The following is a 24,141-nucleotide window of genomic DNA, read 5'->3' on the forward strand; positions in this document are numbered from 1 at the left end:
TATTTTTTTAATTATGAAAAGGCCTCTGTGATCTGCACAAGCACAGACCAGCCTCCAAAAGGGTTGGAACTCCTTGACACAGCATGATTAAATATATGTACCAAAGAAGTCCAACACTCAAGCACTTATTTTATTACATCCTGTAAACTGAGACATCCATAAAACTCCTCATGTGCTAAGTGCTAGTTCTCCCCCTCCCCCAATATTAAATATTTAGTTTTTAAACAAATGTTCTCAATAATACTACCTCGCATGCAACCTGGGCACCAGATGTTTAGGTAAAATTGCATTACACAGTGTCTAAGCAGAAGAAAAGTTTGTAGTTTCATGTGTTTTAGTACTCATTCATGTACCATTATTTTTTTAAATGTATTTGAAATAGCGTGTTACAAATATCTAACATGCCTCTAAAAGCTGACTGTAAACAGCAGCTGATACAAACTACTATATAAATATCATAATGTAAAAAAAAATGCCTCTCAAAAATGTGACTTGAATTTACATTCTTTAAGACAGCACTTTTAACTATCTTTATCTGTCCTTTGTTCCAGTCTAGTATTAAAAGTGAATGTTATGATACAAGGAGGCTGGGGTTTGCCTGAATTCACAGGCAGCATGAAGAGTTACTGTCAGACGTGAGCATACACGGACATTTACGTATATGTGCATGTGAACCAGTAGTACTGGAGCAGACACTATCCCTTGGCCAACTTGCTCAACGCCTTAGTACGGGGTAAGACTAATCATTTCCGAGTAAAGACCCAGGATTGCAGCATGTTCTTTAGTACCGTGCCAGACAAGACAGAAAATTAGTGAATTAATACGCAGCCAGCACTGCGTCACCTGCAGAACTAGTATCTGGAGTATCCTGCAATAAAAACACCTCTCAATAAGGATGTCCAGATCAAATCTGATCCGGAGTGAACCTAACTGGTTTGTTAAGACTGACGAGCCTCCTCACGGGGAGTCATCCAGCCCGCAATGCTCCCACCTTCTCCGGCAGGAAGAATGACTCATTTCCTACACAGCTGCTGTTATCACTACATTGACTGCTTTGAAATGTCAGCCTTCAAATGTTACCTTCTGCAGGTCCATCATTTTCATCCATAGAGCTGCAAACTTTGGTGGATGCTAATGAGGTAGAGGAGCCACTGTGTTGGGAGCTCTGGAAATGGAGAGACACAAATGAAAACAGATGATTTTTAAGGAGTATGAGTACCCGCAGCATGTTCCTGCTGGACACACATCCCAGAGAGCCTTCAGTGTTCCCTATGTAAAGTATCAATTTACTTTGGTGGAGGGATATGTGGATGCTTGGGAAGAGTCCAATTTTTCCACTGAAATTACACTTTTGATACCCCCGTGTAAAGTGAGATATCCCTGATCCATCATGTGCAGCAATGTGCAGCAATGCTGTTATGTACGGTCCATTAGTTTCTCCCTATTCCACGCACATTTTGGCAGGGAAAACTGAGGAGCTGTATGCCCTCTGCAGGCAGGAGACAGTTTTCTCAGCAACACCATTAACCTAGCAGGCACTAGAAGCACAAACATCTGTTTTGACTGAAGTTGGCTTTGTTACGGGCAGAATTCCTCACTTTTGCAAACCTCCCTCTGGTGAAATCCTCCCCAGTTGTGTTCTAGAAGGGAGAAATCATTATGGTAATGTATGGAGAAAATAAAATGTCAGGGTGAATAACGTTTGCTTTTTTGGAAAAACATTTGATTGCGTATAGCTCACTTGAGGCATGGGTCTGTACCTCGGATTTAAGTACTTGTACAGCAAGTGACTATGTTTGCCTATACAGTTAATGCAGGGAGGATGGTATCTCTATAGTCTCTAGAAGGAGACTCGTAGCCACCCAGCTTGGATGCCAACAGTATAGCAGACAGGATCTCATTAGGGAAGCCTTCCAAAGCACCTATCAATGTCTACCAGTTACATATGGACTCTAGGCATATCCTTTAGGAAGACTGCTTCATCACGCATCTAGAGGGATGAAACTACACATACACATGAGATGGAGCAGATTTCACCCAAAACTTTTATCCTGTGCTGCGTAACGATGATACAAACATATCTGCAGGAACTTACAGCAAAACTGAGCATTTCCTCAGGTCCTCGTGTTGCAACATAAGTGAGAAGTATTCAGAGGATTTCCAAAACTAAAACTTTCTCAGGTTCACATAGTTCGCATGCTGAAAGGTTACAAAGTGGTGCAGTATTTAATTACCTCCTTCAATCTACATATTACATAAATTGCAGGCTGTACTGCATGTAACTAACGTTGTCAGTTCCTTATCTGTGTTGCAAGGTATCTAGATGCCCACAATGAGGGTGTCAATCCACCATACAAATTTAATGCATCTTCTTTGGAATGATCTCTCTCCTCTGCCACTGCAGGACACAGCTGACGACTGGAGCAAGAATAACTAACGATGCAGCAGTTGGGATTTTTACAGAGTACGGAGTCAGAGAGAAGGCAGTCAGCAGAGTTAAAAGCTGGCCAGTATGTTGAGTTCATTTGAACAGACTAACTTTTAATTTCTCCCACAATAGATTGAGGTCAGATGATTTAGACAAAGGCTGAACTTGGCCTATTTTTCACTAAATAATCCTGAGAGCTTGCACATCCTGTCTATCAAGAGATTCTTTGCCTTTTTTTTTCTTTTAATCAACCCCAGCTCATTCTTTTCATCCATCCAAGCATTTCTTCTGAGCTTTGACCAGAATTAAAAATTGCATTAATCAGTTTTTGGACTACTTTTGCTGCCTCTTGACAACAGAAGTGAGCACTGACTGATTTTATGCAGTTCGCTAAAACATTGCTGCCCTTGTTTCATGATTAGGATGTGTTTATGTATGTGCTGTTCCTGTGCTAAACTGTGCAGGACGTCTCAGTAAAAACTTACCTCTGGTTCATTTTTGAACAAACGAGCAGATGAGGATCAAGGTAATGGGAAAATGCTAGGAGTTCTCGTGCCTGGAGAAGTCACTCTCAAAGCCTATTTTTATACACATGTAATGAGAGAATTGTTTCCTTTACACTCCTGCTTGTAAAATAAGCAGAAAAACATGTTTTCTCTACTCATTCTGCTGCGTCTGTTTGTTTTCCTAGACCAGGCATCCAATTTCTTACTTTTTTTCCCACTCCACAGTATTTTCTTAAAGGAATTACAATTTAAATATGTTTAATATTTGTTACATATACAATCAGGAACGAATCTTTACAACATTTAAGGGGTACAACACAAAAAGGTTAGTGTTAGATTTTCAACAGATTATCAAATAACTACCTTATTCAGTTTTTTGCATTTTAAATAGTGAGATTACACTTTTCAGCAGATGTTATGTCAAGACTGCCAACTACACACCGCTGCAGCTTTCTTTAGCAGTCTGACGGTCTCTTTACGGAGTCTCGCACCCATTCTTCTCATTTGTGACAATAGGAGACGTGAAAATCGAGACCTAACTCGGCCACATCTTCTCAGAATGCGTGCCTAGAAAGACTCAAATTTCTGTTTGGGAACCTAATTTTTCATGGACCCTCAAGACGGGTTTAGCTGAGAACTGCGATCGCTCAGCCCTTCCAAAATTAGACTCCTTCAACGGCCCACTTCAGCAAAGCACTTCAGCAAGTGCTTCACTTTAAATACAAATAGTCTTAATAGCCTACACACTACTGAAATTAAATTCACTCCTAAGTATCTGTCTGAGGTATAGCTCCCCAAATATGTATTTAGCCTAGGTTTGGTTAAACAAACTGAAAAAAAAGTGGCCCATAGAAAATTTAAATGAAATAAAACATCAGTATGAGATCAATTTTTTAAGTGCCTCTATTTCTTTTCTTATTGACACTACATAAGAATGGGAAGACTAAGATGATATTCATAACTGAAAAAGAACCAAAGCGATGCATTAGTAGCATATACTGTACCATAGGTCTGCAAACAAAGCATACAGCCCCTTTAGTGAGATCTGCGTGTGAAGCACCAGCATGAGAAGCAGAGCTCACCAGTGACAAGGAAGCAGTAGCTAAGAAGACATTTGCTAAAAATACATACTGAGATTTTTAAAACTTTAAACTTTAAAATGTTTAAACAAATTGAAAAATATGAAGAAAACACTTTTCATCACCTTTGCTGAACCCCTCCTATTAAAACAACAGATTAAAAAGAAATCAGGAACTGTACACTAGCATATATTCACCAAGTCTGCTGACGGACCCCCTTTCACAATTAAAGAGACGTTACTAGGTAAACACGACACAAATATTTTTTGTTTTATTCAGTCCTCTGGAACAACACGAAGGCATTTATTTATTTATCTTTACTTCAGCTAGAAGGACATTCCATTTATTTAGACTTTAATTAGCTCGTTGTTCTCACAAGCTGAAAGCCCTCCGGGTCCAGCAATCCTTGTGGGTCTCGGTGTTCCTTCCAGTTGGCTTGCCAATTGTGAGGCAGTCTGTCGTGCACACTGTTGCTCTCACAGCTGTGGACCCCATCAGGGATATTGCAGATGGGAAGGGGGGAAAAACAAACTCTACGCAAGAGTATAATCTCTTCAACACACAGACTTTAATGCAATTAGTTGTTTTAATTTTAAGAGATGCTGAGGTGCTTGAAATGTCATCACTTTTACACAGATTTAAAGGGGTCCAGTTGCACAGGTTGCCAGCACATGGCCACTTTTATGGCACACCTCCATAAAAGCGATGGCATAAAAAAATCAGGTCTTTGGTGTAAGGATTTCAGATCCTATTCAGGTTTATATAACAGATGGCCAGCACACCATACATCTCATTGATGTGAATGGAAACATTAGCGCTATAGAGTTTCATCCATGTCTCACTGGGAGATTTATTTAGCAACTGTTTTGTAAATAGCTTGTATCTCAGTGGAAATTGTGCTAAATCCATTTTAAAAAGGCAGTAAAATAAATATTACTGTAATTTCTCTCTCCCCATACTCATCTTTGTCCTAAATTAATCTTAAAATCCCACTCCAACTAAACAGCAGGAATTATTCTTGTGGACTACCAGTATCAGCAGTTATGAAAAGAAACTTAAACAAGTATGGCTAGGAAGTGTGTTAATGCAATTCAGATTCCTGAATCTTAAACCCCAAACACTGCATTATATTTTCCAAACCTCTCAAAACCTTTATTAGCGCATATGGAGCCTACAAAGTCTCTCAACAATAGATTCCTTTGTATTTCCTTAGCATGAAGGAAGCATCTGGATGAAATGTGAGTAACAGAAATGCACACAGGTGTAACACTAAGTCTGGATCTCATGCAGAGTTCTGCTCTTTTAGAAATGGGCTTAATGAAGCAAAGATTAAAATTAGTAAACAAAGTGTAAATTCAGGAAGGAGGCTCAGGATAAGGGAATTATTACATCTTTAAATGATGCCTCCTAAGATTTTCTCTGCTCCGAAGAATTCTACAGAATTTAAAAAACATACAAAAAGCTATGTGTGTCAGTAATATGTATAAGACGAATTTCAACTCAGTAAGGATAAATAGCATTAAACCCAAAACTAAACAGTTAAGCAATCATGCTCACCTCTTTTGGAGCCCATACTAGTGTTCAGTTTGGTTATAAATAACCTTTGCAAGGTAGCCATCATGAATTCCTGACATAGTCAATTCCTTACCCTAAAGATCATCACAGTTAATGGTAAAATAAAGACAACAGTCCAGTGCAGGTATTAGCTTTGAAGGACTTTGAAGGACTCAAAAAAATCCTGTAATATGTAACAGTGTTAAGCAAGAAATAAGTGAGTCAATACAACAAAATGGTATATCTCCAGAGAACAAAAGGTACAGCAGAGGACACCTGGTTTAAAACAGTAAAATATTATATTTTGATGCAACTTTTAAGAAGACAAACTCATTTTTTAATTATTCAATTTAGAGAGAAGCAAAGGGTTACACTGAAACTCCCTCTCCCAACTCTATCCAGTGAAAAATGCTTTTTATTTTCTTTTGTTTAATTGCTTACATTTTTTGGCCCAGCCAGCTGAGACAGGGAAAAAAGTTCCCATGTAAACAGTACAGAGCTGGCAAAAAATTACTTCATGGAGAAACATCAAATCCACGATCTTCATGCTGAAAGAATGGAAGCCAATGGAATTCAATGTATAGAAGGAGAAATGATGCAATCGTTTTCTTTTCAAATTCGGACACTGCACTAAACTGACACATAAGATCCAAATTTATTTATAAACTGCTTCATCTGGTAAGGAACAATAAAAAATGTATGCAAACCTACTACTTATCCACAGTTCTACCTCCTGCCCTGTCTTGATGGACACTTAAGAGAGGCTCTACGTAGGGAAATGATATTTTTTTGTTCATTTATGCAATTCAGGATTTACACAGCTCGGAGAAGAGATAAGTTCAAATGACACAAGCAATAATCCGGTATGTGCCATTCAGGAACTTGTGTTCGTTTTCTTCTTTGAGTGATAGAGGGACAAATGAGAGAGTTTGCAAGGAAATGGAGCTGACAGACTGAAGTTAAATTTTCAAGCTGAAACACTTTCTTTTATTAGGATCCTCTTATTAAGCTGCAGCATCAACTGCTTATACACTCATTTGATTTGTGTAACAAGGCAATTCTGAAAGACCAGCATAGTTTCCTATATGGTATTTAACAGTAAACTTAAATCTAACCTCCGCTAGCTCCTAACAGCTGCTTCCAAAGCTGAGCCATAATTCAGACTGTAGGCTCACTCAACCTTTGGCATCCTCCAGAAATTATTGATGATCTTAAAAAAAAAAAGTATCAGATTCATGGTTTTGGAAGTTGACCTGTCATTACTGTATCCATACTGTGGTTAACATAAAAAGTTACACGTGCAGTGATGCAATGTGAAGGTTTCCTTTTTCCTTTTCTAAAGTTAAACACAGGTAAAATTTTCCACTCAACTACAGAATAAAAACTGAAAGGCCATCAAAAGAGGTTCTTATTTCTTCCACTGAATTAAGGGAACTATTTTTAATCTATTTGAGTTGTATTTTAAAGGCTCTCCTGGTATTCTTAACTGTTACCTGGTAGAGACAGAAACCTCAATTATTTTGTTCTTACTCTTCCTCATTTGTATAGTACTGTTTCCTTTCTACGTCTGCACACCTTTTTTAGGCCTATTTACTGACAACCAAGAGGGTTTCAAAACTAGAACTTTTATCAGGCCCACAGATCCCTCTAGAAGAGTATCTGAACATCAGCTGAAGCATCAGACTGGCAGACGACATGTCAGAAATTGTAATGTCTCTCTTCCCCCGCCCCCGCCTAGGCTATAGATATGTATTTTTAAAGAGTGGAAAGATATATCAAGAAAACAAGGTACTTATTTTAAAATACTGTGGTATGTTTCAGTACTCTTAGCTTTTCACAGGTATATTTTCCTAATACTTAAGGGGAACACTGCTGTAGCTGAGTTGTCAGCAGGGAGCTGGTATCTTGCTTTGGATAGTCTACTAATTTCCCACTTCATACGTGAAATCTATCCCGTCGCGTGCACACAAACTTACCCATAAGCAATTCAAGGTAGGTATATTTACTGTCTCCAAAAGACCTGTTAGAAACCAAATTCTTCCTTGAAGGATCTTTTGCATCTACACGCTAGACCCCAGAGTTTATTATTTAACAAGGCACTGAATGCACCTACTATTTAAAGGAACTCATTAGGATGCATGAATCCCATATGCTTATACTAAGTGAACTGTTAGATGGACAATGCTGATCCAAAATGAACAAGCAACACCAACTGCAAGTATTTTTTTAAAGCCTGTTAATCACGTTTCCAAAATAAACTCACTGAACAGTGTGTATTTTTTAAATATATTTATTACATTGCTTACAATAGTCTACAGTAATGTTAAATCTAGCGAAACAACAAATTGCAACCAGGATGACATGGTCAAATATGAAACACAAATACAACACAGTATGATGAAACAATGGCACAAAAATGAAGGTGATTTTCTTCAGCTGATTATATGAAATCAAACATTCATCGGCATTTATTTTTGCAAGTTTTACATTTTTTGTTGATAAATCAACACCTTTCTTTTTGGTTTCCTGCATCACATTAATACAAAAATGGTATATTTTAAAAAGCAACTATCCAAGCACTTTTCTTTAAAAAAAATAATTGTATGCATAACTTTGTAAAATCTTAAACTTATGTTGTAAATGTGCCAATATTTACAATATCATAGTGCAACTAACAGAATGAAGAGGCCTTAGCACAAACATCGTTAGCTCCTCTTTCGCTAGAGTCCAAATTCCAAAACACTGTATTGCAAGGCAAACCACAAACTAATTACCTCATATAACATCAGACAACAAGTACACGCTGAATACAGTACAGCTTTTTTCATACTTCACTGCCGAGGGTTAATTTAAGCAAATTTGAATATAATCAACATGCGCAAATACAGACACTAAAATGCATACAAATATGTATGTGTGCACTGAGTGTGTTTTTAACCCTTCGCTAATGTGTGCGTACACAACACATGTATCTACATACCCATTGCCTTCCGCAGGGAGTTAGGGCGCTCAGCCAGTCTGAAATCAGGTGCAAGGTGAAAGAGGCAAACCGAGACAGCCGAAAGGTGTTACGACAGCAAACACGGCTCAGAATAGCCTCTGCTCTGCTCGGCAAGCCCTGCTTTCTGAACGGAGGGGTTTCCCGGGGGGTAGCACACCCATTTCCAAAGAGTGCGACAACCACTTGCTTACTTCGCTCCGCATGTAAAGCTACTGCTGGCTGTGTGACACAAGGTTATTCTTCTATTGCTCACTAATAGTTACAAGTTCTCATCGCGTCACTAACAGATAAACTGAAAGTGAAGATTAAAAACAGAACAATCTTGTATTCGGTTGTATACCATTAATTGGATAGAAGAAAAAGCACAGACAGCATTAATCTAAGTATTCATCAAGTGACAAGGTAATTTAGCACCATAAAGATTTTCTGTTTGTTCATTTCTCTACTATTTTTGACAAAACAGTAAACTGGGTTAATCAGAGGTTCTTTTCTCTATTACTGTTAATTCATTTTAACATTTAGAGTTGGAGCACGTTTTTTGTATCAAACTGCGCTATATAAAATTCACATTGCAGTGTGAAGTATGAAACTGTAAAAGCAAACACTATTATTTATTTCAATTGTTATGCCATACAATCTCAATCCAGGTGTTCTTCAAGGCTGTTTAACATTATGTATCCTTTCTTATAATATACATTTATAGCCACAATATTAATGCCTCAGAATTTTTATTTTACAGCCATATATGCCCTGTGAAAATGGTTTAAAGAGAAAAATAGCTAAAAATAATGTGCTGTTGCTGAATTATTTTACAAATTGGAAAGCAATTTTCACATTGGATAATGAATGTTAAAGATTTTACTGAGTTCAATAAAAGAACTTATAATATTGCATGACTTAATACACTGCAGAACAGTGCAGTTCAAGAGGAGACACAAGTCTGAACATGTCAAAATAATACCATCTCAAATTTATGATTAATGTTTTGTCTGTGTATATATATATTTGTGCATAAGGTCCTATCCTTCCCACCTTGGAGTCAATTGTGGTTTTGCCACTAACTTCAAACTGAGCAGAACTTAGCCCTTGTTTGTACATGAGACCTCTTGTAAATTGTACAGATTTCCTCAGGGGAGCTGCTCAGCAAGTACAGGTTGGTGCAGCTCCACTGACTTTAACAGAGCTATAGGGAATCCCACCAGATGAACATCCTTCCATTAATACATTTTCCCCACATATTTGTTTAAAGCCACAAATGTGACATAACTGTGCATGCGTTTCAAAGCCATTAATCTATGTATGTGTGTATGTATGTGTGTATAAATATAAACATACACATTCTGTGCTTCACATGTGAACTGTTTGTTGCATAAAAGAAGAAGAGAGATTAAAAAAAAAACCCAGAAAGTTGCAGAAAGCATTAGGGAAATAATCACAAGTATTCATAAAGCTCAAAGGGAAGCAAAGCATTCACAATCTATACAAGACTTTAGCTACATCATAATCACCTTAGAGTAGGCACAAATAATGCAGCATACAGAGAACTATAAGAGGTTCAAACACTATAAAGTTGCTTAAGGTATGCCGTTATTTAATGAAATCGATGAAATCTAGGGACAAACTAAAACCTGCAAGCAGAACTACAGCATCAAGAAACGCAATTTCAGTTTCACCCATGAACTGAAACCTTCTGGTCTTGCTCAAAAGAAACATTTCATTTCTGCTCATGTATAATGGGAATTACATTCCACACAAAAGGGATCTCAAAGTCTATAAACAGTGTACCTTTTCAATCTCTAAGGGACTTTCATTCCTTAAATGAAATATTAATGATACATATTGCCCCCGAATAGCCCCTTAATACAAGTCATATGTTGAAATGATTAAATGTTATGGACTAGCATATTCTTTGAAACAGTCTTGATGGAGAACTCGCTATGATAACAATTACTGATATAAGGTCCATTTTTCTTTTCCACAGCTAAGTAAAGCTGTGGGATTCAGGTTTGCTGGCAATCTGTGCTCCCGGCGCAGAACAAACATTCTTAATAAACTGCATTAAGCAGCAGTAGCCTATATGGGAGAGGGGAGGAAAAATGAAATTCCTGGAATTTATTTTCTTTACAGGAAAAAAACAATTTTCAAAATGTCAGTAAGTGTTTTGTTCAGTCTGGTGGAGTTGTCTGAATTTTTGGAAACTGATCCCAATGCACCTTTACATAATATGCATTTCTTGGGATTAAGTAACACATTTTACAAAGACATTCCCTCATAACAGGCAAAAATGCAAGTAACTTCACAGCTGTGAACTTCTTCAGTAGAACAGGACAGCCTTAGGATCGGGGTATGGCGGGGGGAGACTGTTCCTATTGCTGGGAACAATTTTAGATCTGAAGTCCGAAGCAGGAATGGCAAAACATGCATTTCAAACAGGAATGACCTAACTGCTTCAGCAAACCTGCCAGATCAATGACTTTCTCTCCAGGTGATACTGGAACCAAGTATTCAAAACAGAGAAGGTAAGTTTTGTATTCTGCTGCCCTTTTACTTCTTTTTGCAAATATCCTCCATAAAGAAAACGATACTGATACAGCGAAGCCGTAATATCACATGCCAACATTTTCCAGCTGCTGAATTTTATTATGGACAAATCAGTGTAAAGGAATTATTTCATTACATTTAAAAGTTGGCATGTGGCAGCTAAACATTTTCTGCTATTAAGTAAATTTTCCTCACTTCAAAATACATTAAATCATTACTAAGTAGCTCAAAAATATAATCTCTATAGATTTTTTTTGAGGATCAGAATCACAGTAATTTCTAATTCTTAAATCATTAGTATTTAGATACTGAAAGGAAAGGTATAAGTAAAAGTGTGTTATCACTACACTATGGGCTTAAATACAACAGATAAATTTTAAAGCAATATGCAACATACAATGGGAAATATTGCTATTATGTAAATGAGAGTAAGATTCTCACAATAAAGCAGCAGAAAACAAACAAAATTAGTAGATATTTGTTAAGCAACTGGTTATAATGCGTGACCTACTTTAACACTAAAGGAGTTTTGCATATTCATGCTGTAAAAAATGACCACCTCTAGAAATAACGAAAACTGAGAAATTAGGTCAACAGGAGGATGATTTACAGTACCACCATTTCTGTAGGCTTTCATTTTAAAATGCATAAAATGTCTTACTATAGCAAAGAAAAAATGATGTTTCTGTCCTTAACATAAGTGAAAATAATCACTAGTTTCTCAGGCAAAATATGTTTTTCCAAAAGGTGTCATCATATGTGTGTCAGATGACACTGCTAGCCAGCAGGCCCCCATATTTCCTCATTTAGAAATCTGTCCATATTTACTTGCAACACACGGACGATCAGTATTAACAGCTCTTGCCAGGTAAAACATTCACGTTGCCTGTGAACACTCTTATGTTTACAGTCATCAAATGGTAATGCACTGAAGAGAACTTGAACGCTACTTCGAAAGCATTTACTTTTTGTCCTGTGACCACATGCGATTTCTTCATTTTCTTTTCATTTGGATAAAAAGACTAAACTTAGAGTGTTCCAAATGTGCGTGTCGGGATCAGACAGCGTGGTGCAAGCAGTTTAATATGGCAGGTTTTTTCTGCATTTCACCTATTCGTTGGTAAAAGCAAAGCATTCATTAACTGTTCATACCAAAATGAATAAAGATACCTATGTTAAAAACAGAACATATAATCAGTACCTTAGATGATAAAAAGACTGCTATTCATAAATGTGCCCACTATGGATTTGTGCGTTACATTCACCTTATCCAATCTTCGTTCCTTAAAGCGTGCACAATGCTGTTTTGTATTTGATGGACATATTCAATGGCTCATTCATTACAAATTCTTGCATTAAAATGCAGTGGTAAAGCCAAAAATACCCCCACACACTAGAATTAATTTGGCCCCATGTTTTTAATATTAAATATGCAAAACTCTTTTGTGCGATTCACTATTACTGTAAATTAGCAGCTATTCTCTTTAAAAATGTTAAACCTTCACCAAATCACAAACCATAAACATTGTTCCATTTTCTCTTTTACACTGAGTCTCCTACTGAATCCATATCATCCGAAGAGAGTGGGCGATACAGGTCCTGTAAGATGAAGTGCAGTATAGATTTGTTTATTGTGTTTGATTTGTTGCACTGCAACTGTCTTATATTCATTTTGTTACTGTGGACCAGAAGATATTGTTTAATATAAAATACACATATTCTATATAATCAGATTTTTGGCTTAATATCATATAATTATTTTTTAATCAACAAATAGATGGTTAGAAAATAAAGTTGAAGTTTCAATGTATAACATATTCTAAGAGGAATTTTTTTTTTTATTATTCTTTCCTATTCAACACTATTAAAACAATATTTGTCTGTTCTGGAGAGTCACCTAATTGTTTGCAAGCTTGGCAGTATGAATTTAATCTTAAAGGGAATATATTTCCCTTTTTGCTGTTTTGCAAACAGCAGTAGGAAAGTAAGTGCTTACCTTATATAAGGTAATCAAAACTTGCCACCCACTGGTGATACAGCATGGATCCAGCAACATTTGAGCCCCAGAATGCTGACACTGAATATTGCTGTTACCTATATTGTACTGACAATGGTATCTCTTTTCCACAGTTTTTCTGTATCTGTGTGTATGTGTAAAAAGACAGCATGTAAAATCCCCCCCGTCACCGGCTCTTTCTGACGGTAGCCAAGCAACCAGCTCATGACAGCAGAGAGAGTGTCTGAGTGTACGGACCCACTTTGTTTTTTCAACACCCACTCCGAGCATCCTCTGACGGATCAGATAATCCTCAAATGCCAGAGGTGTTAGGGGATGATACATTGCCCTATCCAACCTACACAGCACAACAATCCTTGCCAAGATACACAACAGCACTGAATGAAATAGGAAGTTCAGTGAGGAGAAGCGGTGGAGGACAGAGTACTATCTTTTCAAGGTGAATTAAGCACAGCTGATGGTTTAGAGACGCACCAAGTAGGCAGGTGCCCAGCACACCTCATAGGCAAGCTCTGATACCTTTAAGCTGTTTCTGGGGATCCTTTAAGCACAAAACATATTTATGAAATAAAAAAACAATTACAAGACAAAATAAAAGAACACATGAGAATGGGAAGGCTGATGGAGCCAGCTTTAGACTTGGCCTTGGTTCGGGGGATTTGGGTTTTTTTTAATCACGGGAAGATAACTGAGACAAAAAATAAACAAATCTAAAAGCTATACTATAAAACAAGGACTACCTAATATGAATACTTTATACATTTCAAATTTACAAGGATCTCAATAATCTATGCAGGTTTATGTTTTATTTGCAGGCATGATATAAAGGGGATTTAAGTCCCTGAAAGGCGTTTTTCATTCCCTAGAATGCTTATTTTGCATGTATTTTGGCAATGGGCATGTGTACATACAGTAGCAGACACGTTAGAGTGGCAGACTGAAAAATACATTTCTATTTTGTTGTGAACAATCTAGACAAAAGAAGAATTTTAAACAGACGAGACCATCTCGTCATGAATAGTAACTAGTTAGTTAATTATTAAAATTCCTTTTAAGCATATACAGTTTTGGAATTTCTAATATATAGTACAGAAAAAAAAAAATTGACAGTGAGGGTAACACACCAAACTTTTCAATCTTCCAGGTGACTGCTCACTCCTCTGAATATAAAAAAAATGCGCATTCAGAACTTACAAAGAAGATATTTGTGAGAACTGACTTTTAGTATTAGGGGAGTATTTTTGTGGTTAATTTTATAACTCTATGGTTGTTTTAAAGTAAAATCATGCACAAGATTTCAGGATCATATTCTATGCCCTTTTGTATACTTATAAATACTTGAAATTTTTTTAAAGTTTTCCTTTCTGCAAGAATTTTCCTTGCCTATAATTAGCCAAAGAGCTGTATTTCTGAAAAATATGAGGAGAATCTCTTCATTATTTTGCACAGATTAATAAAAAGACAAAACTTGCTCAATGAATAAGACTCCTTGACCACATACAACTCAAAAAATCCTTATATACATAGAATTCAACTTCTTTGTCTGATTAGTCAAGATGTACCTTAAATATATTTTTTTTATTATTCTATAGGTTGTAGTCTCTAGGGAAGTAGAAAAAACATTTAAAATAATGGCAAGCAATGGAAAATCAGGTATAAATTATAGAACATTTCCACCCTAATTGAAGTAATGACTCTCACTACAAGACAGTGGAAAAACAAGCTCATAAACTATTACAAAGGCTAGTTAAATAAAATGTGGGGGTTGCTATTACATATATTTATTGTTATGAGTGCCATGTCACCTTTTCTGAGTCTGCATCATTAACCGTACTCTGTTGTGGTAGGAAGTATATGCATGTGCAACACCGTAACTGTCTACTTCAACTGCTATAAACCTGAATTTCAGATGTTTTCATCCTCTGCGGAAATACACAATTAAGTACATAACAATTCAAAACCAAGAATCTTAATTTCCTATTTAAGAATAAATATAAAGAAAGAATTAAACTATAAGAAAGCATAACTATAGTACACAGGCTGCAAGTTTAAACACTCAGAAGCTGAAAAAATCATAAAAGTCCAAACGATTCCTAGTTCACTTTCAAGTCTTTGTATTACACTCATGAAAGTAACCTTTAAAATCTTCCTTTCCTCAGACATGGACTGAATTTTACCCAAGATAATCAATATATAACTTTCACTGATTTCTGAATTTCTGGAAACAACTCGGCCATGTACATATGAAGTGAGAAAGGATGAAACTTTTATCTTTTTATGTTCTGGCTTTTGAGGGTAGAAAATTTTACCTGTAGGGTTACAAGAGTACCGTTTTCATTAGTATAGTACTTGTATCACAGTAGTGTTCTTGGCTTTCTTTACATCAATGGAAAGCCTTCCATCAAAGGCCAGAATTTTTTTTTTTTTTTTAAAGGTGAATGATGAAATGTCAGTAAGTAAGATTGATCAATCCCTATTTTAAGTTGCCTAATACACCCTGTAATTAGAAGGAAAATTTTCTTTGGAAAATTCTACCATCTCTACTATTTTTACAGGTCTTTGCTGTTCACAAAGGGAAATCCCTCAGTTTGTGGAAGTACCTTGCATTTGTGCCTCTGAATTCCAAAGCATGACTTCCTCTCACGTGTATTTCCCAGGAAAAACACTGGCAGCCTGCCTAGACCCCTAAGCATTTTGACGGACCAAGCCTACAACTCCCTCATAGCACTTGGATGGGGATGCTGAAGAGCTGATTGACTAGTTACATCAAGGGGAATCAGGCTATGCTAGAATCAACATTGCCTGTCGTCTTCCAGACCCAATACATACCACTGACATCCCACATACCTGATGGCACAACAGGCACTCCTCTAACTCTAACCACAAGAAGAGAGGGGCAGAGAAAAAATTAATTACAAAGCTGAGCTGGCATTTCCAGGACCCAGTATCTTATTTCAGTTCTAAAGCAGTAGCTCCCTCAAATTCCACGTAAAGAGAGAAACCCAGACCAGTGAGAAACCTAGCCATCACCTTCAACCCCAGACCATGGCTCTAGCAGCCAACGCTCTTCTTTTGGGGCAGGAATACCTCACCTCTCAACAATGGGGACAAGATGGGCGCTGAAATCAGTCCCCTGTCCTTTAAATAAAATTTAAATAAATTTAAAATGGCATTTAAAGGCCATTTTAAATGGCATTTTAAATGCCATTTAAATAAAATTTAAATGGCAACATACAAAAGATGGTACTAAACCAAAACAGAACACCATTTATATTGCTAATAAGAAAATTAAGATTAGTAAGCACTGTTTAATGGCTGTTCATAGAACTAATTTAGTCATTGGAATACATGTTATGACCTTTAACAACACAATCATGTTTTTACACTGAACTTCTAGCTCATTCACTTCGCAAGTTAAACATGAAAGGAGGTGAAATAAATTCTCAGAGCAAGTGTAAAGTTTCCATCCCTGAACTTCTGAGCAGTTGATTTTGTAACCTAAATAATATTATTGCAATGCATTTTTATATGATTGCAATGTATTTTTACATGAATGTACTCCATGTTTGGTCAGGTAAAAAAAAAAAAATCTGTCTAAAATAAAGCCAGACAAGCATAAAAGGTCCCCTACCGAGGTCAAGGGGACCGGACATGAATATCTGAGAAGAGAATTCAACTCTTTAACAACGTCTTATCTCTTCTGTAGTTTAGTTCGATATTTTTTTCTGTACAGTTAGAAATGTGATTATGTTACCACTACACAGCCCTTTGCATCCATAATACTGCCACTCAATGATCCTGTTACACTTCCACATAGGGAACCGAGATAAGAAGCAGCCCATTCACTCTCCTCTTCACAGTTGAAAGTAAGAAACCTTGTGGACAAACACACTTTGTGTCTAATGGTGCTGACCACAGGGTTCCCACTCACCCATCCACAAACGTTAACAGAAAAACATTTCTTCACTGTGGGGAGAAAAGCATCAGTGGTGGGGAAGGAAGTTTAGGAATGTTACCAATGAAAAGAGTCAGCCTTACAGCAAATGAAAATCCACTGTATACTGATATCATCATCTAAACAGACAGCCTTACATCACCAATGTATAATTAATTTGGAAGGCTCTTTCTTCCCTCTTCAGTGACTTGTTAATGATTCATTAGTAAGCTTTGAGAGTAAGAACAAACAGGTGTCCAAGACATTGCATTCAAGAAGATTTTAGTACCAGCTTACCCAACTGAAACTTGCATCTTTACTCTCTGTGTACCAGATGTTGGAAACCATGACACTACCCTGAGGTTTCAAGCTGCCGCTCACTGGCTATCTCTGTACTGCAAGATCACAGCCGGCTTCCATATCTATAAACAAGTCACGGCACAAACCCATGGCTGTATCCCAGCCTGAGGTAAGACTTGGGCATGCACAATTCCTCAGCTCCCTGTTATCCACCAGACATGAAGAAGGGTACACAGGCTAGAACGGAGTTGTGCCATGCTACAGCTGTTCCTGATCTGGATATCTGGGGAATCAGGTCTGCACCAGGCCCTAAAGTCAAGCACTGCCAATACCCTTATTTTGAGAGACACAAATTATGTCCTTATTTAAAAACTGAAAAGGCAGAAAAATCATGTGTTCAAACTGTGTTTATAAACAAGTCTGAGATACAGAGTACTGCCTTAGGGAAGCTTTCATTGAGAACTGATCACAGTTTAGAAAATAGAGGAAGAGAAGATACACAGACATCTGTCCCATTGCTTTTGAACAGATACAATTAATTAAATCAGCATGTGTAGCCTTTTGGGTTGAACAAGTAATATTTTGTTAGAGGGTTGCAGAAGTAACATAGGTACTACCTTAATTCTGGATGCTTAGGTACAGTGTAGATTCCTCTATACAGGATAACTAGTGGGAACCCACAGCTACTAACAACTCTGGTCCAGCAAACTGACTGACATGTCTCATGCTGCCTTGGTACTGATAGTATCTTCACTGCACAAGGCTATGATATCACAGCTAATCCACAGCTAAATTTCACAGTGCATTCCTTCACCTTGCTTCAAAATCAAAGCTGTTTGTAGGTTTTGCAAGTGACATAATGCCCATGGCAAATTAAGAACAAAAAAAATGTCTTTGACAACATGAACATTTCCTTCCAGTTGTGAAACGTCTGGAAAAAGAAACTAAAATAAAAAAAAAAGTTTTGTAAGAAAGGAGAAAGATACCCCTGTTTTTCCCCTCAAGGATAAACCAATGCCCAACATACTTAGCATTTTGACAGACACAGAACAGTTGTATTCCACTTCAGCGTTGTACAAACACAACAAGGACTGTAGCCAGGCTCTTCCACCCTACGACTCTACACACAAGGAATCAGTGGGGAGAAGGCTATCGGATAATGGCTATCCCGGATTGTCCCCAGCCACGCTCAGAAATCAGTTTCCTTATTTCCTTACCCTCTGTTTCCGTAGGCTTCCTGGGCTGGTGGGAGATGGGCTCGGAGACTTGCCAGAGCGGGGAGTAGAAAGCTGGCTACCAGGGGTTCCATTCACTAAAAGGACAATAAATTGAAAAAATAAATACAAGGCATTATTAAAAGCAAAGAAATAGTTAAATCAACATATTTCTTTTCTTTCTTTGTTGAACAGATTAATTTGCTTTTGCTTAATGTTTTAAACATTAAATAAGGTAATTCACAAAAGAACTGTTTCTTCAGAGTTTTGGCTCATGAAGCCAATTTTTATACAGAGTGCAAGCAAATAATCAACAAACCTGAAAAGACTGTTTAGCCAATGGCAGAGAACACGATCATGTTTTCTTAAACTGTATTGTTCCTGTGCTTGAAAGTGATCGGGAGCAAGGTGCTTTGTTAACCTTAACAGACACTTGCTATATGTAAACCTTTTCATTCCATCTAGTTATGACTTGAAGTGCTACCCACCAAAAATAAAAAGCAGTGCTGCTTGCAAGAACAAATCAGCTGCTTGCTGTTCCTCACTCATTCATTTGAAGAGATTTTTGCACAACTATCTGACCCAAACATCACCTCAGACTTAACCCAGAAGGGCTTTCCAGAGGCAAATAAATTGGATGTAACACCTCAAGTCTGACTTACAGCAAAGCATCACTTTCTCCAATAAATAAGTTCCTTCACATATGTCAGTGCCTATCATTTCAGAAGCATCTTTTGCATGCATGTGACATTATCAATTAAATTAACAAAACAATACCAGCAGAGGACAGAATTCTACTACAAGGTAATCACACGAGAGGCTATCAATAATGTTCACACTGAAGCACTGATAGAAACACTACAAAGCCTGTATCACATATATAGGTAAATATTCTTAAACAAGCAACTGTTAATTCACAGTCCACATTTGTCAGCACCAGGAAAAAAAGAATCGACAATCAGATTCCCAGATTCTGAATCTTAGGAGAATATTTACATACTAGGATATCAACAAGGCATTTGACTTACCTTCTATGAGTTCTAACATGGACAAAATCTTACTGTTTAACCTGATAATAGCAAGCAGCAAAATTCCTGCTCTGTACTAAGCCAAGCTGTAGCCAAACTGAGAAGCAATGGGATTAGTTAAGGATAGCTGGGGCTGCTCACAGAGTGAGCTGAATGCGATGCAGGATTCATAAGCAGAAGCCTTTTCTGCGTAAGGCTGACGTCTTGAGAGCAGCAGTGGGAGGTGCAGGTGCTGTCTTAGGGCTACATCAAAGGTGTCAATTAAGCATAATGCTGCTGCTTCACAACGCTGAGCCACCGCAACCCCCACTCGCTTTCCATGGAGCCCCGAAAGCCTAAGCAATTTTATATGCTGTGCACTGAATCATAATGAGGTGCCTTTGGGGGCAATATACCAAATGACTCATCCGAAAATCAAAATGACAATAACTTGTAAAACCTTGGCTGACTGGCAATCTAGCAAATGCTAATTCCTTTGGATAATACAGTAGGCATTTTTAATAGATTTTTCTTACTTTTTACATAATACATTGTTCTCACTGGCTAATACTGGGCCCACATATTGTAAGGAAGAAACATGTATACCTACCACACCACTCACATCAATAAAACACATTATACTGTATGATAAATAATGATCACTTAATAGTGCTTATGTGCTATGAGTGATCAGATCTCAACATCACTTTGTGCAAGGCATTGTTTAAGGTAAAGGTGCAATATATTTGTATAACCACAGAACAACAAGATACACTAATTGCATTTAAATAGGCTGCTTTTCTAGAACACCATTCCACTCATCTAGGCTTCAAATTCTCTTTGTACAGAGGACAATGCTTTGCACATATCAGAACTGATTCAACTGTTGTCCTAAGTGTGTTGGGGACAGCACATGCATATGGACACATTCACTGAAGCTCATACAGTATTCAGCAAAAACACCCCATAGGTCTGGCCAATAATGACTAAAATGAAGTTTATTACCAGTACTTCTGAAAACATTTAGGAAAAGGGCAACATGAGGATATTAAAAACGAGCTTTTTGGAATCTCAAACTTCTAAAGTTTAAAAGGGCTTCTTATGAACAAATATGATATTATTTAGAAACTAATACTAAACTATTACTATTCACATGGAGCTAGTCCTCAAGACTGCTCAGTAACAAGACAAGTGCTCTGTGTCTCTTTAAACCAAGCAGATATTCTTAGGCCTTATTATTATGAGAAAATTTAAGATAACAGACACGCTTTAATAAACCTTGTAGGACTAGGCACCGGTTCCTGTTCCTTATAGATTGACTCCTTCCCCATAACTTTCAACAATAGTTTTCCTTAGAATTACTATTGCAATTATTCTGTCCTGAAGATAAAGACTTGAGGCTACCAAGTGGAACCAGACAAATAAATGCAATGGTGTATTTGACTCTTGATGTATTTCCCATATGTACCATGTTGATGAATATCTATTTGAGATGAAAAAACAAAGTATTATAAATCCTAAAAATTACTCACTTGCTACCACCAGAGTATCCAGAGTGTTTAAGCTAAGCTCCAATGCTCTCCCCAACAGCACTTTTTAAAAAGAAAAATTATGATAGTTGTGCCTGTGTTGGCCATCTGTAATTTGTGAAATCAAGAGCACAATTAATGGATCAAGGCACTCAGGAGATTTAAGTGGAGTTTGCTCACCTCCTTACCCATATCCAAAACACAAAGGTGCTAAGTACCTAAAACGCATACCAGGATTTTTGTGAGTATACAAGGACTCCCCATGGAGAGCTGTTTAGGAAACTCTAATTAGCACTGGAGATGGAGATTCCTTTCACTAATCTTTAGGTACCTACTGTGTAGGCTTCTACATCTGAAGTAGTTTTCTAGAACTTATTTTAACCAAGTTGCTGTTGTTACACGAGTTGTTTCGTCCCCAAGCAACCATCTAAAACAGACCTGATGAACAATGTAGTAGGACCATCCACTGCAGTGTAGACTTCTAAAGTCAGGCAAGATGAATCCAAACCCCCGCACCTAGAGGTTTAGGATACGCTGGAGATGAAGCAAAATCATCAAAATTCTCCCCACCTGCCGATTTGGTGTATTTTATTCCAAGTGCAGAACTCCATTAAATAGCTCTGATGACTGAAGGCCATACAGAGCCTACATTAGAGTCAACCTGAACATGGATTTCGGGGACATGGATTCTATTCCCAGCTCTCTGCACAATGTCAGACAAGTCATGTCATCTCTACCACTTGTCTACTTAGGCTTTACGTTCTGGCAGAATGAAGTCTCTGTGCACATCATGTTGTCTGTCTTCTGGATGCTCTGCATACCTGGAGATACACATTACTACTTCTACTGATATTATTAACCTAATGCTTAAGACAGACATCACAACAGGGAAGGAATGGTAATTCCTAATAATTCCCCAGCCCACTCCAGGGCCCCTCCTTTTTTATCTTCTTGTTTATGGCTTGCTGGCCATTTCACCTCTGACTCTAGTTCCTTGTGAGTCATTATACTGAATGTGCAAATAGAGTTGATATTAGGTGCTGTGTAGCAGAAAGAGACTGGACTGATTCTGACCCCCTTCCTGAACTCCATTTACAATCATAACATCATTCGTACATATGCAGCTCATGATCAGATAACATGGCAACAAATATGTTAATAAAATCTATAATATTTAATAATAATGCATTCCTGGTAAGTACGGGAATATAGTCTAAACTGCCCTAAAATCCATTTCTAGGTGGAATGCATTCTGGTTGGAAACTACATTCCTGTCCAGTATCTGCACTGCATTTCTCACTGACTGATACAGCACATGTTCCTACAGGGAATCCTGATGTAGATGAAGACATATGAAATTGGTAAATCACTGTTGTGATTAATCATGTTGAGTAAGGCAAGAGGTTTCTTGTCACTTTTTATTCATAAAATGGCAGGGGTCAGAGACTTCAGCTTAACACACAGTGCCCTCCCATTGTCTCATGAAAAATATTTATCCATTCAAAATTTCACAGGTGAAATATGTATTAAAAAGCTAAAACAATAACAAAATTACTGTGGCTGCTCTAAGAAGACGTATGCAATTGCCTAGCTGTGAACTCCTTTCCTTACTGTCCTCTATTGCTGAGGATGCATAGTAGGGCAAGAACCTGCCTTTGTATTTTTTTTTCCAGCACGTGTCACACACATGAACGTAGAAAATCCCACAAAATAGAATGCTAAAGCTGGATACCATCATCTACTGGGATAAATGCAAAATAGGTTTTCATATGAAGATGTCTATAAACTAGTGAAAATTTTGTAAATAAAAAGTACCTTGATAGCATTCCAATAAATATGTTTTCATAGGGCATCTTTTTATTAAGGAATAAAAATAAAAAGTGAGAAAAGCTGAATTAAAGTATGAAGTGCCAGTCTGAGAAGCTGCCAGTGCCACTACACTGTATAAAATCATACTCTCCTATAAAACTGCCTGTTGATGTGTTAGCATCTTGTGCTCTATAAAAAATGTTGAGATGACTGTATGTTTACAAAAGTGGTTTGCCAAAAACAAAAGTGTGTGTGAAGAGGAAAGAGAAGCCTAAGTGAAAGGAATGGTGCAGACTTTTTCGCAGTCACAACTTATTCATGCCTAGGACAGCCAAAACTAAAAAAGCATTTACAGAAGACACAACAACACATGTAGGTCATATTCAGCAACTGTTAGCTAGAAAATGGTGATGTGAGATCACTACTTGACCTTGTCTCAACTATTCCTGTAGCTTGTTACTGTCCTTTCCAAAACAACATTTTTGTCTCAAAAGGATTATGTAGTTACAAAGTAGTTAGGGAACAAACCATACCTTGCCTTTTCGTTCCTTCTGCTTTTGTATTCTACTTGTATACATCTCATCTTTGTCTTCATTGCAAAGGAGAGAGCTTGTCCAGAGCACCACACTAAGCAAGCACCCACATTATCACTCCTCAGTAAAGACAAAGCTTTGTAGATTCTACCTTAGCATTCAACTGGTAGAGAAAAATCCCAAATAACCAGTACTGCATTAATTTTAACTGGTGCTAAACTGTCCTTTTTATATTCAATCTTTGCTAGAGCTCATGTCAAGAAGTTACGCAGATACAAAAGGAACATCTCCCTGCCATTGAAGGCAAGGCTTAACAAACGCATACAGAGCTTTCACCTCATCAACAGATCAACAGATTAGAAATGTCAGCAGAAGGGATCACCCTCAGGTCAGGTTTACATTTCCATCCCAGCAGCCAGCAATACCTGAGTCCCTGTAAGTCATCAGTACCTGTGGTATCCGCAACATGTAACCCAAGCAGTGCAGAGCTCAGCAGGGACTATAAACCCTACACACGCTCAGCTCACGCTGATCTCCATGGAGTGGCCACTATGATGGCACTTTTACCTCAACCTGAAGTCAGCTATGTCCGCACTATCAAGCAGAGAAGTGCTACAGACATGTACATATTGCAGACATGCCTGAGATCTCAGAAGACAGGAGCCTTCCTTGAAAATAAAATTCCCTGG

The 24,141-nt window shown here is 37.5% G+C and overlaps 1 protein-coding gene across 2 annotated transcripts in view; it reads right to left on the minus strand.

The window, feature by feature from the left end:
* DCLK1 (doublecortin like kinase 1) overlaps nucleotides 1–24,141 on the minus strand; it is a gene marked incomplete at both ends in the record, with an annotated part of 249,227 nt that overhangs the window by 43,846 nt on the left and 181,240 nt on the right. For both annotated transcript variants that reach the window (XM_082305137.1, XM_082305138.1), the window contains 2 exons: nucleotides 1,081–1,165; nucleotides 18,578–18,672. In XM_082305137.1, coding sequence (XP_082161263.1) covers nucleotides 1,081–1,165; nucleotides 18,578–18,672 — 180 coding nt within the window. The remainder of the gene's footprint in view (nucleotides 1–1,080; nucleotides 1,166–18,577; nucleotides 18,673–24,141) is intronic.

The sequence above is a fragment of the Platalea leucorodia genome (assembly GCF_965183815.1).
Source record: "Platalea leucorodia genome assembly, chromosome: 2".
Taxonomy (NCBI): Eukaryota; Metazoa; Chordata; class Aves; order Pelecaniformes; family Threskiornithidae; genus Platalea; species Platalea leucorodia.